Source organism: Sturnira hondurensis, unplaced genomic scaffold (assembly GCF_014824575.4).
Source record: "Sturnira hondurensis isolate 20B ecotype Veracruz unplaced genomic scaffold, ASM1482457v3 Scaffold0015793, whole genome shotgun sequence".
Taxonomy (NCBI): domain Eukaryota; kingdom Metazoa; phylum Chordata; class Mammalia; order Chiroptera; family Phyllostomidae; genus Sturnira; species Sturnira hondurensis.
Genome location: NW_028088424.1, coordinates 6,564,629 through 6,582,739, shown reverse-complemented (window position 1 = coordinate 6,582,739; position 18,111 = coordinate 6,564,629). Strand labels below are relative to the sequence as shown.

At 41.0% G+C, this 18,111-nt stretch overlaps 1 protein-coding gene across 6 annotated transcripts in view; it reads left to right on the top strand.

Moving 5' to 3' along the window:
- Nucleotides 1-18,111, top strand: part of LOC119000562 (serine/threonine-protein kinase SIK3) — a 163,646-nt gene that overhangs the window by 118,889 nt on the left and 26,646 nt on the right. For 2 of the 6 annotated variants that reach the window (XM_037065674.1, XM_037065670.1), the window contains exons 6-14: nucleotides 6,934-7,052; nucleotides 7,606-7,716; nucleotides 8,257-8,400; nucleotides 8,843-8,920; nucleotides 9,045-9,154; nucleotides 10,060-10,213; nucleotides 10,480-10,635; nucleotides 13,614-13,684; nucleotides 15,921-16,064. In XM_037065674.1, the coding sequence (XP_036921569.1) occupies nucleotides 6,934-7,052; nucleotides 7,606-7,716; nucleotides 8,257-8,400; nucleotides 8,843-8,920; nucleotides 9,045-9,154; nucleotides 10,060-10,213; nucleotides 10,480-10,635; nucleotides 13,614-13,684; nucleotides 15,921-16,064 (1,087 nt within the window). The remainder of the gene's footprint in view (nucleotides 1-6,933; nucleotides 7,053-7,605; nucleotides 7,717-8,256; nucleotides 8,401-8,842; nucleotides 8,921-9,044; nucleotides 9,155-10,059; nucleotides 10,214-10,479; nucleotides 10,636-13,613; nucleotides 13,685-15,920; nucleotides 16,065-18,111) is intronic. The other 4 variants (XM_037065672.1, XM_037065676.1, XM_037065675.1 and 1 more) reach the window with 2 other exon arrangements.

Here is an 18,111-nt window from a genome sequence, read left to right as displayed (position 1 = left end):
CATTTAACTTTTTTGAAAAATTATTCATTTTTCAGAAAACCATGTTTTAGAGATTTAATGACCAATTTGTTTCCTTTTTGGATTTTGAGAGTTGAGGAAAAAAATAGAGCCCTCTTTGAAATTTGAATTGCTCTGGAGAATTAAACATTATTAAAATTTTTCTTTAAATTGTTGAAAATAAACAACTCTTGGGCCAAGTGCTTTGGAATTACCTTTGAGCACCTAGTACTTACTAGAATTAGTACATGAGAAACCAGATCATACCCTTCTTCCAAGAACCTGTAAGAAACAGGAATTTCCTGGGTGATTGCTTCTTCCTTGCATTCTTCCCATGTCTTCTGGCACACAGATGTCTTCTGTTTCCCTAGCAGTTTTCTGTGGTCAGAAGAAATCTATGACTCAATTTCTTTCAGGCCACTCCTCTGCCCATATTGCTGAAAATGACTGCTTTGCCATGTCCTGTACTTTGGCATCACATGAAGGGTTTAGAGAATAGTTGGCATTGCTGTCATAGGATCAGCCTGAAGATTCTCATGATCCAGTTCTGTAAAGTTTCACTTACCTCTTCTCCTTGTCTGTGATTCCTTGATTGGGCAAGCCTGTTGTTTCTAACTTTCCATCACAATCTTGATCACCACACAACAAGCAGTATAAAACTGAGTTTTCTACTCTGTAGTGCATTTAATCCTCACAATCTTGTTCCTGCCTTCTCAATTCATTTTAATCCAGCTAGTTCACAGTCTTCTGACCATGAATTTACCTTGCCCATGTTTATGAATTTGGCTACTAGGTGACTCTGTCGTGATGAAACCTGTGCAGATTACCTGGCATTTCATCTGTCAGAAGATGAGTGAAATCAATTTGTTTTTGTTAAAATATGCTGACTACTTACTACTCACAGCATCAATAATTATTTGCTTTAGCTACTGTGTGGGTTAAGAACTCTGGCTTTGGACTAAGACTGACCAGAATTTGTATCCTGGCTTTGCATCTTATTATTTGGTCGAGTGTCTTCACTTCTCTGATTTTTAAATTTCTTTTTCTATAAAATTGGTTTAATAAATTATAGGAGTTGGTATAAAAGTTGAATGTTTTACTGAACTTATAAGTTCACTCTGTCTAGCATCAGTGCTCAATAAATATTAGTAATTATTATTAAACTATTTTTTAAGAATTGTTCTTTTAATCTTTCATTCCCTCCTCCTCTATGTTGCTTTTTATTCTTTTCTGTGTGTCTTTCACTCTTACCCTCTAAACATGCTAAAGATATAGTTAAATCCACAGGATATATGGAGAATTTCCTGCCAAGAGTTGTTTTGGTTTTGTTGTCTCATAACCTTGATGCTATGGCTATGCCTACCTGCACCGTGTCTCCTCAACTGGCAACCTGATTTACAGATTATTCTGTGTAGCCTGAGAAAAGATTAGCAAGAAGTACTCTGTGTAAGACAAAGAATTCTGAAGCTACAATGGGGAGCCTTAGAAATCATCTGATCCAGGCTTTTGTCCTAAAACAAATCTACATCTCAATCTTCTGTAAGATGATAGTTGTCTGGTGTTTCTAACATGAAGCATGGGGAATGATTATTAAGTTGTGGATTCATAGAATTCTATTATTAAAGTTATTTGAAGGAATTGTAGCGGTCATCCAATCCAGTACTTCTTTCATCTGGCATTATTGAGGGCCTATTACGTATCAGGTGTCACAGGAGGCACAGGAGGTCTGCAGCACAGTGGAACAACAGTCCCCCTGCTTTACCCACTCCCAGTCTTCCTCACACCTGCTGCTAGAAGTCCTTCTAGTGACAAATGCCAGCCTCTGGTTAGACATTCCTAGTGATAATAAGTGCATTATTTCATAGGACAAGTCATTCCTTTTTCACATGGTTTAGAGTTGGAGGGAACCAAGGAGTTCATTCTATCCACTTATCCCTGGACTCAATTTTTTTACATGAAATCTTGTTCAGAACACTAGTCTATAAAATGGATAAAATTAGCTGTGCTCCAGGTGTGGCCCTGCTCAGTTGACTACCTCCTCTCCTTCCTTAAGAGGCCCCACTCATTCCTTAGGACCCTGGCCTAGCAATTTGATCAACTCTAATAATTAGAAAGATTTTTCCTAAATTGAACTTTTACTTCCTAATTATTCCAAATGCAGGCCCCTGGAACAGCAGCACAGTATGAATCCACTTAGTCTTTATAAAACTCTTTCAGATACTTGAATAACCAGTATGCTCCTTCCTGCCTGCACCTTCTCTCTTCCAAGAAAAATCAGCCTCATTGCCTTTAACCTTTCTTCAAGGATCATGTTTTTAAAGTTTTAGTCAAGAGATTGTTAAGTTATTTCTTTTTCTACTCTGGAAACTAGAGACAGAACTTTCCTGTCTTTGGTGAATTTGAAGTTGGCTTTTAATCCCCCTTCCACAGCCTTTATTTTTTACCCCGGAGTTCAAATACTGTCAGCCTCTTAGAGAAAGTTGTTTAGTATCAAGATCCAAAAAGAAAAAAAGATGCTAAAGACCTGGCCTTCTTAGATGGAATTACACTGGCAATCTCAATTCCCATTTTAGAACCCTACCCACACAGCATCACTCACCACAGTCATTCAGATGTCTTGTCAGAAGCACAGGGCAGGGCCTGAGCTGTGTGCATCCTCTAGTTAATGTGCTGTTGTTGGATCAAGTTTCACAGGCCCACAGTGATGTTCCCTACCCAGAACAGAGACCTCTTGAGGTCTTGCACAAAGCAAATGGAAGCTGCCCATGAAGGGCAAAGCAGCAAATTCCAGCATTGCCCGAAGTGCTTCAGTTTCATTCATCATCAAAGACTGCCTTTGGGCCGGGAACAAGTGATAGAGCCATGTTTAACATTAAAAGAGTACTTCTTGGCATCTAGGACAGTTGATCTGAAGTCCCAATTTCTTTCCACTCATTTGAATTGACTGTTCTGTAGTTGATTCTGTCAGATTTGAGAGCATTTTATTCCCTTTGTTTTCACCCTCTTTCATTTTATGTATAATGGTGTGTTCAAACCAGTTTGAATTTAATTTCATGAGCTATTTATGACACTTAGGAAGTAAGAGTTGATTGTACCCTGGCTTTCTGTATTTTGTCATATTTTACCATCTGTGCAACATGTGAAGATTTCTGTTCCTTTGCCTGCTAGAAATTATGGAGGGCACAAAAGGTGAAAGCTTCAGTCTTCAGGTATTGACACTGCTCCAGGAGTTCTTAACCTGGGATCCATAAAACACCTAGGGACTCCATGGCATGGTTTGTGTGCTCCTTAAACAGCGTACAATTGCATGCAAATTTGTGTGTATTAATTCTTGTTTGCATTTTTCTGGAGATTTTTCAAGGCATCTGAGACTAAAAAATGGTTACAAATGAGTAGATAGAAGTTTCAAGATCCTGAAATTGAACTAGATATGTTTCTGATCATAACATATTATGATAGTATTGATTTACTTTGTATTTAAGGAAATTGTTGTTAAAAATCTGTTCTAAATCAGGCCTGTGACTGAATGTCATTTGACCTTGCTCATTTGAATCAGGACTAATAGGGCTTTTCTACTCTAAGGATGTATGGGAACCGAAAGAAAACAGAAGAGTGCCATCTAGAGGCCTTAGTGACAATTTCACATCTTTGGAATCAGGCCCAGGCCTGCTACCTACACAGAGGTTTTTAGCTTTAGTAATTTTCTAAATTGAGAACTTTTTTCCCTCAAGTAATTGCAGGCCATAAAGGTGTGTGTCAGTGATACTTATAACTTACTCGGATGCTACAGTTGTGGGGTTTATTCTTGCTACTCTGGAAACATAATTTTAATAGAAGCTTAATGTTTAGATAGCATTTCCTCTGTTTTTAAAGGATATAGCAACGTCAGGCTTTAGGATCTATGCTGCATTTGAATATACTTTTAGTCATAAAGCAAGACCAAATTAATGCCTTCTAAAAATCATTTTATTTATTTATTTTTAAGATTTTATTTATTTATCTTCAGAGGGGAAGGGAAGGAGAGAGGGAGAGAAATATCAATGTATGGTTGCTTCTTGTGTGTCCCCTGCTGGGAACTGGCCTGCAACCCAGGCATGTGCCCTGACTGGGAATCGAACTGCGATCGTCTGGTTCGCAGGCCCGCGCTCAATCCACTGAGCTATACCAGCCAGGGCCTAAAAATCATTTTAATATTGGACTCTGTTTTATTTCCTAAGTCAGAGTAAATTAAAAATTAAGAGTAATTTGCCTTAGCCCTGGCTGGTGTAGCTCAGTGGACTGAGCGCGGGCCTGCAAACCAGATGATCGCGGTTCGATTCCCAGTCAGGGCACATGCCTGGGTTGCAGGCCAGTTCCTGGCAGGGGCCAGTTCCCAGCAGGGGATGCACGAGAGGCAACCATACATTGATGTTTCTCTTCCTCTCTCCTTCCCTTCTCCTCTAGAGATAAAAAAAAAAAAAAAGTAATTTGCCTTAATTACTCTTAATATTCCTTTCAAGATGACAATATAGAATAGTGTTTGCCAAATGGTGCAGAAATTGTGGCATTGCGCAGTTGAATTCACTTTGGAAAAATGGATCAAGCGGAATTTATATCCATATGAAGATGTATAACAGGGTAGATGAACATAGCTCTCAAGTCCTAGCTCTGCAATTACTTTGTAATGTTGAGTTTGTTAACTTGTTGCCTATTTTGTAAATGGTGCTGATAATAGTCTCTAGTTTAAAGTTGTGAAGATGAAATAAAGTTAGGAATCATAGTGCCTTGTATATAAAGTGTTTTTTTTAAATTAGCAGTAATTTATTGTTATTACTGCCCAGTTTTATTTTGAGAACAGCTGTAATGAAATAGAAACAAATTTTTAAACCTATACCTTACAGAATTTTATAATTTTTTTAAAGATTTTATTTGTTTATCTTAGAGGAGAAGGGAAGGAGAGAGAGAGAGAGAAATATCAATGTATGGTTGCGTCTTGTGCATCCCCTACCGGGAACCGGGAAATGGCCTGCAACCCAGGCATGTGCCCTGACTGGGAATCGACCGCAATTGTGTGGTTCGCAGGCCCACGCTCAACCCACTGAGCTACACCAGCCAGAGCAGAATTTTATAATTTTAAAAAGCATTTTCACAAATCCAATCTTGTTAGAGTAAATGTTCCATAAATATTTATTTGTTCATGTATTCGGTAGATATTGATTTAGCCTCCATAAGTACAATGACCATCTTTGGCATTGGAGGTTTGGTACTGGGAACAGCAGTAGGAAAGACATAGACCTTACATTGTGTTGGGGGAGTTAGATGATAAACAAGTAAATAAATAAGATAATTTCACAAAGTAATCAGGAGTGTTAAGAAAACTAGTGTGTGAAGAAAAAAAAGAAAACTAGTGTGTGATGTAAAAGAGAGTGACTGGTGGCCTACTTCAGGTAGTCAGGGGAGAGCTTTCTCGGGAAGTAACATTTAAGCTGTTACCTGAATGACAGCCAACCATGGGAAGGTCGGAGGAGTAGTGATTGCAACTAAAGCAGACAGTAAGTGTAAAGGCCTTTGGTGGGAGTGTGTTAAGCATGTGCACAGGCTAGGAAGAATGCTAGTGCAGCTAGATGGAGCTCAGTGAGCCAGGGGGAGAGTGGCAGGAGATGAGGTCAGAGACAGGTTTAAGACTGTAGGCCCAGGACTTTGGAGTTTATTCTGAGGATTATGGGAAGTTTGAAGAATCATAGGCAAGGTAAGAATGTGCTCGGATTTATATTTTAGAAATAGCCCCTTTGCTTCTCTGTGGAGCAAGAGTGGGAGCAGGAAAACAATTTAGGAGACTTTTGCCAATAGTCTAAGTGACAGATGATGGTGGCTTGAATGAAGGTGTTGCAAGAATGGTTCAGAAGTTTGGATCCTGTCCATAGCTCTGTGCCTTACAGAGGCAGTACAGCATGTGGTTAAGAGCACCAGTCAAAGAGGCAGAATGTCTCATTTGAAATCTGACTTACCATGTGACTTTGGACAAGTTTTTTAACTTCTCTGTGCCTAATTTTTACCATCTTTGAAATGGGAATGATGATAGTACCCTTCTCCTAGGATTGCTGTGAGGATTCAATGAGTTAATCATAATTATAAAGTGCTCAGAAGAATGTTAATAATGCTGTTTTTATTATCATCATCACCACCACCTTTATCATAAGCACTACTCTCACATCATCCTCAATACCCTCAATTTACCAAAAACTTAGAGGGTGGTTTTTAAATCAAAATATAAGCTTCTTATTTTGAATCTGTTATCCTTTCAGCAATATATTATGTAGTATGAGCTCCTAGAGAGGGATATCTATTGATCTGACTCTGTAGCTCCAAATCCAGTTGTATGCACCTGTGAATGTTCAAACAACATTGAGAAAATTATAAATAAGGCCGTCAAAGAGTCTCAGTGTGTGGTAGGGAAGCATCTTGTTCCTGTGCCCATCTCCCCTGACCTTGAGCCATTACAGATTTTAATCCCTGAGTTTTGAAGAGAGCTTTTGGTCACCTAAGCAAAAAGCATTAATGTACACATAGTAATACATTGAGCAGGAAAGAACTCACTATTTTGAGGTCCTTGTAAGATACTGAATCTCATCCAAGGACATTCAACTCTTCATCAATTGTGTTAAATTGGGCCATGTGTAATATAAATAAATGAAGTGTATGGATTATCCCCAAACTTTTTCTAATTAGACAGTTAGTAAAGGTATTCATGAGACAACCAGATTTGAATTTCTCTTTTCTCTACATCTTCTGCCTTTGCCAGTCCCTTCTGGAGTAAGCGATGACATAGGTAAAGGACCAAGGAGCAGAAGAGACAAATGAGAAGCAAGGAAAATCTCCCTGCTCACCTTGCCTCACTAGAGGCATCAGTGGTATCTCCCTCCCCAAGATGAAAGGTGGGCTCTTTGTCTGTTGCAGAATGTGAGCACTTGATCCGTCACATGCTAGTGTTGGACCCGAGTAAGCGCCTCTCCATGGAGCAGATCTGCAAGCACAAGTGGATGAAGCTGGGGGACACCGATCCCAACTTTGACAGGGTGAGCAGGGAGCTTTACAGAACTCTTCTCAGAACAACTGCAATCTCTTTGGCATGAAATTGTAATCAGGCCAGGACCTGAAAAGGTAGCGCTGGGAACAAACTCATGTGTAATACTTAAGCAAGGAGTGAAAGTAGGAATTGTAAACCAGCACAGTTATTGAATAGTGATACCAGGTTTCTACCCCTTATCCCCAAATCAGTCTCTTGGCTTTTGAGACAGTACAGCCCACAATTCTGCAGCTTACCTATTGTGGGGATGTCTGCTTCCTCTTAACTGAGTATGCTTATTCAATGGCTCCTATGGCATACCTTTATTTAAACCATTGTGGATATCCTTGGTACCCCAGAGTTGCTCAGGAAAATTAGAATCTTGTCTATTCACACAGCTGAGTACCCAGGGCTTTGTTGCTTAGGCCTTGTCTGAGGCCAGAAATATCCCAAGCTAGGGGACAGGGAATAGCTTGATATGTGATGATATACTTATGTGCTATGTCTTCTTAATATGGCTAAGTGGGGATTTGATAGCTTACCTTTTTTTTTTAATGTTACAGCTGATAGCAGAATGCCAACAGCTAAAGGAAGAAAGACAGACAGATTCTTTGAATGAGGATGTCCTCTTGGCCATGGAAGACATGGGACTGGACAAAGAGCGGACACTACAGGTATCTCTAAAGGAATGGAGAACAAAGTGAGATGTAATTATACTCCCTCTGTTCAGCCTTTTCTCATTTTTTCTCCTTTCTGGGATCTTGGGGCTTTTTTATTTAAATAATTTTTTAATTTTTCAATTAGAGTTGACATGCAACACTATATTAGTTTCAGGTATACAACATAGAGATTAGGCATTTATATAACTTAAAAAGTGATCACCCCAGTAAGTCTAGTACCCATCTGACACCATACCTAGTTATTATTGACTGTATTCTCTGTGCTTTATTTTACATCCCCATGACTATTCTGTAACTGACAATTTGTACTTCTTAATCTCTCCACTTTTTTTCACCCATCCTCCTAACCCCCACCCCCATCTGCCAACCATCAGGAACTTGGGTCTTTTTGTTTCCCTCCTGTTCTTCTTCTTAACCCTTTCTGGGCCTTGGAAAGAAGGTGCTTTGGTCTTCTGCTGTTACTGTGGGAAAGGTTTGGTCATGGACATGCTATTTCACCAGGGTTTTTTTACTCTTCTGTTTTTCTGTCGGTAGTCATTAAGATCAGATGCCTATGATCACTATAGTGCAATCTATAGTCTACTGTGTGATCGACATAAGAGACATAAAACCCTGCGTGTCGGAGCACCTCCTAGCATGCCTCGAGCCATGGCGTTTCAAGCACCAGTCAATATCCAGGTGGGCAGTGACTCCAGTGACCAGATTCAGGACAAGTAACATTGGGGCCAGGGGGCAGAGGGCAGATAGCCATTGCTCACTAACTCTTAAGAGAGTTTCTTATTCTTTCTTAGCTCTGTCCCATCCACTTACCATCTCTTCCTTTGTCAGAGATCAAGCAAAGATCTGAATCTTTCTTAGAGAAGACAAAAGGGTATTTGAGTACTCGAGATGGGTTTTGGTTTTTGGTGGGTTTTTTGTTGTTGTTTTGTTTTAAGAAACAACAATCATTAAAAAAGACCATCATCTCTAAAAAATGCTTTTTTAATGTAGTTTCTAAGGGCAGAGGAACCAAAGACTCAGAGATAGAGACATAGACTTTAGCAGTCAAGAAAACTTTGAAAGACCATCATGTCCCTCTAGTGTTTAAATAATGTGTGTGTCTGTGTATACTGCTTTCCAGGCAGAACAGGCTAGTACCACCATGAACATCAGTGTTCCACAGGTGCAGCTGATCAACCCAGAGAATCAAATTGTGGAGGCAAGTAGCAACTTCTGAATAGCTATCAGCTGAAATCACTTTCTTTACCATATCCTTGCTTCCTTTCCTTCTTATTTCTGATTACTTCTCATTTCTAATTTAATTGTGTTTTCCTCCACCTCAGCCGGATGGGACAGTGAACTTGGACAGTGATGAAGGTGAAGAGCCTTCCCCTGAAGCATTGGTTCGCTATTTGTCAATGAGGAGGCACACAGTGGGTGTGGCTGATCCACGGTGAGTATCTGACCAACAGCCCTAATTAACACCAGTGCAAAGAATTCCTATCTGATTATGAGTTCCTACCATGGTGCATTTTCCCTACTTCATTGTGTCTCCCAGGTGAAATGTAAACCAGTGGCCAAGACAGGTTTTTTAACCTAGTTCAGTGTCCCTGGTTAGATCAGAACAGATTGATTAAAAAATTACAGAGCTGTCCCTAATGGATGGTGGACCTATAGCCAAAGTCATACCGATTGATTACAACCCTTTGGTGAGTAGTATTGTAGTCTCTGCCCACAAAGATCAAGGTCTTCTCATCTTACGTCACATGGAAGCGCCCCTTAAAATTCACCTGACTTGAACTGTTTCTAGAGATGTTCACTACATGTTCTAAGGCAAGACTATGTCAGCAGTGTTGCTCTACTAGTAGAAAGGTCCCTTATTTTAAAGTGTGCTGTAAATCCTACCGTTGTAGTAGGACAGCCCTGCACGTCCACTTCTTATCTGTCCCATCAGCACTGACAGGAGTAATTGCATTTTTTGCCTGGTGAATCAGTTGCTGCCTCAGGCAGCCATTGCTTTAGTGGGTGGCCTGTGTACTCCAGAAACTTGCTGTTCTCCCCCAGACTCTGCAGACCTGAACGGGACTGATGCCAGTATTTCCTCTTGGCTCAGAGCTGTCTGTTTTGCATGAATGGTCAATAAAGAACAGCATTCCCCAGTTCCAAATAGCCAAGTGGCAGAGAGCCAGGTGCCACACATTAGGCTTCTACTTGCTTTGGGAAATTTAGGAGGAAAGTGAAGAATAAAAAAAAATCCTACTGCACTTACCAGTTTCACCAGTTTGGGGGACAGTTTTGGGATATAGCACTTTTGAGTAAGAATATTAACGAAACCTCTCTCATCCTGTTTCTTATCAGCACGGAAGTTACGGATGATCTGCAGAAGCTCCTTCCTGGCTTTCCTGGAGTCAACCCACAGGCTCCTTTCCTACAGGTGGCCCCTAACGTGAGCTTCATGCACAACCTGTTGCCCATGCAAAATCTGCAACCAACTGGGCAGCTTGAGTACAAGGTACCTGAAATGGGAGAGGGCTTGCCCCAGAAGAAACACATTTGAACTTCCTTTGAGAGATTCAGAGACCTTCCCCAGGATTTAAGGGTTTTCTTGTAGAGAAGGACAAATTTCTCTTGCAACACATCTTGGATAAGAGGGAAGATTACTCTAGTCTCTATCACAATCAAAACATCCCTTTATTTCGGTAGGTCAGAGTTCTGCTGTTTTCTCTCCTCCTTTCCCCCTACCTCACCAATCTGTCCTTCCCACTGCACTCTCAACAGGAGCAGTCCCTGTTACAGCCGCCCCCACTACAGCTGCTAAATGGAATGGGCCCCCTTGGCCGGAGGGCATCAGACGGAGGAGCCAACATCCAGCTCCATGCCCAGCAGCTGCTGAAGCGCCCCCGGGGACCCTCCCCACTCGTCACCATGACACCAGTGAGTAGCTGCACAGAGCCCACCTTACTCTCTCAGAGGCTTTGGATAATGAAGCTGTAGGCCCAGGGTTGGGAGACCAGAGTCTTCTACCTAAATGTCTGAATTTCCTTCTCTAAACTTAAGGTGCTCAGTGTATCCCCATTTTCCTCAGGCTAGCAGAATTTTCCTGTCTGCATTTTTAGCTAACTTCTTTTCTTAACCAGATAATTTCTACACCGAAGCCTGCTCCAGGAGAGCTTCATCCACAGTGGGCTGCCTGTACCTTCATTAAGTACCTCTGCCACCCCGCCAGAGGGCAGTGGAATCTAACAGTTTTCTCTGTAATAAATTACTTTGTAGATTGGTTTCCAAAGTTACCTTACTAACCCTTTCTCCTTTGATTAACAGTACCATGCATTTTTGGTACAACCTGGAACACTTGATTAACTTTCACAAGTGTTAACCTGGTCAATTGGTGTCTCTCTTCTTTATGTGATGGTTACATTCAAACCCCAGCCCCTGGGTTCTTTTTATTTCTGGTTATTTTCCTGTCATAGGTAAAGTCATTCCTTTATTCATTTGTTCGTTCGATCTCATAACACCTTAAGATTGGGTAGTAATTATATCCATAGCTCTTTAAAATCTTACTTTCTATTTTTTAAGATTTTTAAAATCTTACTCTTAATTTCCACGCTTAATTCTATCATGGATTAGTAACACAACAGTTGGTGGATTGGCTCAGATCCGTGGGCCGTGCCTTCTGTAACACTGCTGTCAGGAGAAGGAAAGAATTATATTTGTAGTTCTTGGCCTCACTGAGTTTGTGATATGGAAAGGCAAGATCAGCATATTTGAAGTACTGGAATAATAGCAAAAAACCATGTGCAGTTAAGTGCCAGAGTGAATCCGTACCATGGACAAGTAAGTAGGTGGCAGAAGCACTCATGGAACAGCCAGGTCAGAGCAGGTTACAGAGGATCAGAAACCCATTTACGGGAGGTTCAGTGATGCTGTGGCAAGGTCGGGAACAAGCTTTTGTTTGATAAGTCCAGTGGACATTTTTAATCTTTGTCATTTTGGACCTCCCAACTTTATGAGTCACTGTTGATCATTAGATTTTCTTTTGTTCTTTTCGGGTTCTTTTTCTGCTTGTTCTTGAAATTGGTGAGATCCAGAATTTTCATCTTATGCCCTATTTCCATCTCTTTTTACATACTTTGAGTAACCTATGCACTCTCATAATTTGAGTTACCAGGTGATTCTGCAGCACAGCATGCTCTTCTGGGGTGGATATATATATATAGATATATATATACCCCACAGATTTAGTCAGTCGTCCCAAAACGAACTTGTCTTGGCTCTTTGAAACCTGTTTCTCTTCCAGAGTGACAATGAATATCACTGTCACTCTCCTGGTTACACAAGCTGGGGACGTGGACTTTGTCTTTAAGTCTCTCCTCTCCCTTACTCCTCATATCACATTATTTATCCAATATCTATAAAGTCCATCTCACTGCCCTACCTTAAGCCATTGTCATCCTTTGCCTACATTAATACAGTGACCTCCTAACTGTCCTGCCACCAATACTCGCCAATACTAAAATAAGCTAGATTTCTAAAATACAAATCTTGAAACACCATGTCCCTGCTTGAATCATTCAGTGGGCCCTGATTGATGTGGCTCAGTGGATTGAGTGGCAGCCTGCAAGCCAAAAGGTCTCCAATTCAATTCCCAGTCAGGGCAGATGCCTGGGTTGCAGGCCAGGTCCCTAGTAGGGGGCTCCTGAGTGGCAACCACACATTGATGTTTCTCCCTTTCTTTCTCCTTCCCTTCTCCTCTCTCTAAAAATAAATAAATAAAATCTTTTAAACTTTGTTTTTAAGAAATCACTCTGGCTTACCACTGCCCCTTCTTCAAAATAAAGTTTTTAATGTGAGATGAAAGGGCATTTATAACTGGCCACAGTGTTCTTCTCATGCGTCATTTATAGCCACTTTCTGCCTAATCCTGTTTTTGTCAGGCCTTACAGAATTATAATGAGAGATCTGGAAATCCTAAAAACATTGAAACAATAAATTAGTCCAAAAATATTTTTATTTATAATTGTTATCCATTTAGAAAATGCTCTTTCAAAATCAGTGAGGGATGATTTTTGCTCTGGTGCCTGAAGCATGGTGATTATGTGAACCACGAGGCTGTTGGTAGCATAGCATTCTATCAAGAATGCATAGCATTCCAGGGCATAAGCAGTGGGAAGAGTCACATTAAAGCATGCATTGTGATTGTTCTCATTTCATTTACATGTTTTGGTGGGCAACAACAATTTTAAAGCACTGAATTGCAATTGCACAATTGTGTGTTATTTACTTTTTAAAAACTGCCCTACCTTTCTGGAGTTAAAGACATCTGAACTCTAGAAGTAGCATTAATACACAACAGGTCACTTCTTAGACAATCCAGGTGAACAAGCAGCTTCTGTATTTTCAGGTCCTCGAATAACTGCAGGCCTTTTTCTCTCAGCCTAGAAACCTTAAAGTCTTATGGCACCTTTTCCTCTTTACTTAGCTAGCTCCTACTCATCTTTTAGGTCTCAGGTTGGGTGTCACCTCCTCCAAGATGCCTTCCTTGATTCCTATGTGGCCCATAGAGGACTTGGTTATGCTGTTTTGAAATTATCTGTTTACTTCTCTCTGTCCTGCACTAGACTGTAAAGCAAGGGCAAGAACTACATCTGTTAATTCACATTTTACCCTGGAACATAGTAGATATTCAGCTCTTTGTTGATAGATGAATGAATGAAGATGAATCAGAGGAAGAAATCAAAATTAAAATCACCTGACCAAGATAAAATGGGAAAATAGAAAGACATAAGAAAGTTCTGAATAGCTAAGGGGTCCCAAGAAAAGTTTTGTAAATAAGAAAATTAACAGAGAGACCTGCCCCAAGTTGAGTTTCCAGAAGAAGCACCACTGAGCTTTTCCTTTCTGTCTCCTTTCAGGCAGTGCCAGCAGTTACCCCTGTGGACGAGGAGAGTTCAGATGGGGAGCCTGATCAGGAAGCTGTGCAGAGGTAATGTGGCATGTGGCAGTGCTTGCAGAACGTCCTTGGGCAGGCTCCTTCTGCAACCAGTGAACGGCCATGTCTGCCCAAAGAGGTGGTACAGTGCAGCTTCAACATTTGTGTGGTCTCTGTGCTCAAGCCAGATGGCATGTTCCTCCCTCATGGAAGTAACTGAAGACCACCCAGAAAATTTCATTTCTGTAAGCACTATTGGCAGTCCCCTATGTGACAGCATTAACCATAAGAACTTTTGCCCTCCTCTCTTCCTTGCCTCCATGCCCTCATATTGCAACTCTAATAGTATTCCCAAGGCACAAGGCCCGCTCCTCCCTGCCAAGAACTGCTTACTGAAAAGAAATTGGAAATTTGGGATATGACAGAGATCCTAGCTAGTCTGGCCATGGACCTCTGGCATGGACTCTTCCTTTCCAGGAGAATGAATACCTTTTGTACTATTTGCTGTGTGCTTCTTCCATTTCCATGTACCAACAAAGAGATACTGAAAAAGAATATTGGATTTGGGCCAGGGGCAGATGCAGGTGTCCATGGTTCACAGAGCCTTGTTGAGCGATGCCTGATTCACAGAAAACAGCCAGGACCATCAAGCATGCTGTACTACTCGTTTCACCTCAGTCCCATCAGCCATGCTCCTCAGCTCCGTGCATGCCCCCTTGAGGGAGTTACCATTCTTATTTTCTGTGAAGGGGGGTTTGACCAGAATCCAACATGTATTTTCCCAGAAATACAGGTATTCTTCAAGATTATATGTTTTTCCCTTGAGGGGAATTAAAATAAAATGGTTTTCATGGGCTCTTGGGAAAACTTTGATGTCTTTATCAAATGGATATTAAACTGCTAATGGCTTACTCTTTTTCAAGTTTAATATTTTACATACCATTAATTAAACTCTATAGTCTGGTAACTTTTTTTAGCTTCAAGGGGCAAAGTAGTTACAAATGAAGCAAAACCACTTTTTAAGAACCTAATGGTTGCTAGCCAGTACTCTCTTCCTACCCCTGTAGCTCTGTATGAAAGCTACTATTCAAAAAGACACTGGTCCCATGTGGAAAGAGTAGTAGAGAACAGGGAGCGTTGGCTCCTTCTATGGCTTAGCCAATAGAGGAAAAATCATGGTAACTTTTTCTTTTGATGCTATTATTTCTGTAGTTGGCTGATAACAAACAGGGTATATGAAGTTGCAAATGGGTCCTGCTGGTGTCCTGAAGAGAAATTAGGAAACTTAACTGCCTCCCTACTTTAATAGACAGCAATATTTCATTTTATCTTCTTTGTCTTGGACTTTACTTCCTTGAGCCTCATCATCTTCTTTAGACCAACATTTAAAGAATAAATAGTGCCCATTAGTTTTGAGGCAATGAAAAGGAATAGCACTAGTTTCTTTCATGCATACCCAAGAAGAGCAAGCTGTGGTAGAGGAAAGAATCAACCAGATGAAGGGGGTTCAATGTCTTCCCACTGGTATGGACCACACGACAGATTTGAAAGATCTTCAGATTAAAAGCATCGGCTTGTCAACTTTTCAGCTTCTGAAACTTCTGTTTTCTTGCCTTGCCTTTTTACCCTCTTAAAAACAATTCTACACATTTCATGTGGTTTCATTTCTTCATTCTCTAGACAATGTTGGCTGCAAGGGAACAGTATCAATTTGTCTTCTCTGATGATCGAGTTATAGTCAGGGGCATGTGGGGAGGGGGTGGTTTGGGGATTTACTGTCCCTGAATGGAAGGATCTGTTTTCTGAGACTTGTAGGGAGGTCATTCTCAAATCCTGGGGACCAGTGGGATCCAGAAATGTATGTGGAACCCTTCTTAATATCTCCCTTGGCTCATCTCTAGGAATAGTCCTTAGGGGCTCATTCTCTCCAACTTAACATTTTTTGAAATTTAGTTGGGGGGGGATAAAATTAACAAGTAGGAAATAAATTCTTCTTTTGAATGGAATGAAATAAGGAAAATCAGCCTTCATGGACTACATCTGCTTTCTCTCTTCTCTTTAATGGCTGCTCTTATGTCCAAAATTCAGCCACTTCAATGATAAGCCAACTTTTGCTGGCCAGTTGGACATGCTTCACTTTCATCCAGTCAGGGATCTGTTTGCCATGGATCCTTTTTTGAGCTGTGGCACTATTTCATTCTGAGTACTTTAGATTAACTTCTAATGCTTCTTGGTGAGGAATATTCCTGTCTGTCTTTTTTACTATGAAATGTGCTCCTGCTTGTTGCAGGTACTTGGCAAATAGGTCCAAAAGACATACACTGGCCATGACCAACCCTACAGCTGAGATCCCACCGGACCTACAACGGCAGCTAGGACAGCAGCCTTTCCGTTCCCGGGTCTGGCCCCCTCACCTGGTACCTGACCAGCATCGGTGAGTAGCCACATGAGCTATGTGAGCTCCTTAAGGTTCATCAGACAGGCACCCTCTGGGTAGTCTTAACAGTGATGGTAACCAGCATCGAAGCTTTTAAATAGCATCCTGAGCTTACATCTTCGCAGCTCCTTGTACTAAGCAGTATACAGAGCAATTGGAGATTCTTTCCTATTACATCGTAGACATGTTTATTGTCTGCACTTCATTCTTGTGATTCTCACTGTTGACTCATAGATGAACTTGAACTTGAACCCTACAAGGAGGTGAAGCTCTCAGAGGGCCAACTGAAAATAAGAGGATTTCTGGACATAGTAATAAACTTGACCTTTAATAACACATCGCCTTCAAAAGAATGAGCATTTTTATCATTTTACCACTGAACGATAAGCTAGGACATGGAGGAAAATACATCTCTTTGTGAATGGTAGAGCAGATACTGCATCCTCTTGATTGTTGTGCTTGAAAAGTCATTCTTGCAATATTTTGATGGCAAATTCTTTAGGGTTTGGTCACATTTATAAATCATTCTCTTGAAGAAATAAAATTAACCATACCTAGCCAAGAAAACTTCACAAAATTGAATCCAAGTAAACCTAGAAACAAAGAGGAATGATACTTTGCTACATACGATGATTATCTTTTGTAAATACCTTGATGACTACAAATCTTAGCTGTGTCATTCTGAAAACATCCCCAAGCTCATGGGTCATACTTTCAAAGCCACCCCCAATTGCTAGAGTTTACTTGAATCTTTTTCAGAGGACAATGAAAAGCATTCTTACTTGAGAAGATTGAAAAGCAGTCAGATTTCAAGAAAATTAAGTTTATAATTGTACTCTTATCGATGCCCAATGGGTAACCAGTCACAGTAAAAAACACTGTCATGCCTGCCAGTGTTTTTTACTGTGACTGGTTACCCATTGGGCATCGATATAAGCAGAGACAGGTGAACTCTGAGCAGACTGAGACATAATTAATGCCGTGTTAGAATTCTGAAAGCAGGAAAATAAATTTTATAAATGACCATGAATAACTTAGTAAAAAATGATCTGTTAGTATCAGGAATGACAATTCTCAAAATTCCAATGGCACAGAAAGACAGTATTTTTCTAAGGAGAATCCCTTAGGACCTATATCGTTACAGTACTGCATCAGAAAGTTCTTTGAGTTATTATTAAAAGCTGCCTGTCCACCTCATAAATTTTCTATGATTTCTTAATAACTCTGGGCTCAACATTATTACTTAAGAGACCCTTTACCACTGTGTTTCTCCTTGTTTTAGTCTTTCTGTCCTCCACAGCCTGACACTTAATTTTTCAGCCCTTGTCAGGGTCTGTGGTTTAGCTGAAGTCCTTTGGGTTAATTCTTGTTTAATTTGAAGTGGTCCTCAGGAGGTGTTATTATCAGAGAACCATGAAGAGCAGCACATCTCCACAATTAGCCTTTATCACAGACTCTGTGTCCTGTTTATATTTGTTACTAAAGGGATACTACATTGGCTCATAACTCGGTGTATGTGGTTTCCACCCTGCCTGCAGTCATTGTCAGGGCCTTGACTGCTGGAAATCTGTCTGCTGTCCGTTTTCCAGTGGTCAAGTAAGTTTGAATTGAAATAAATGCTTTATGGGAGACTTCCGCCAAGATGGAGGCATTGGTGGAAACACTGTGCCTTCTCCCACAACCAAGTTTGAATACAACAAAAGTTTTGGAGAACTAGGACACACCCAAAGACCAGAACACGGAATTATATGGAAGCCCGACAGCTACGAACTGTTCAACGGGACGGTAAGAGAGGCGGAGCCAGCAGTGGAGCTGGGTCGGGCAGGACAGATACCCTGACCTAGGCCCGCAGGCAGCCCAGAACCAGTCGGGGTGCGGGGCAGGCTGACCACGGTCGCACATTCGCGCACAGTGAGACGGACCACACAGGCCCCAGGCGGCGAACCCAGTGGTGGACGGCTGACAGCAGTGGCACACTCACGTGCAGTGGAACGAAACGTGTGGGCCTGGTGACGGTGGTGGCTGCGGTGCCGGTGGGGGTCGC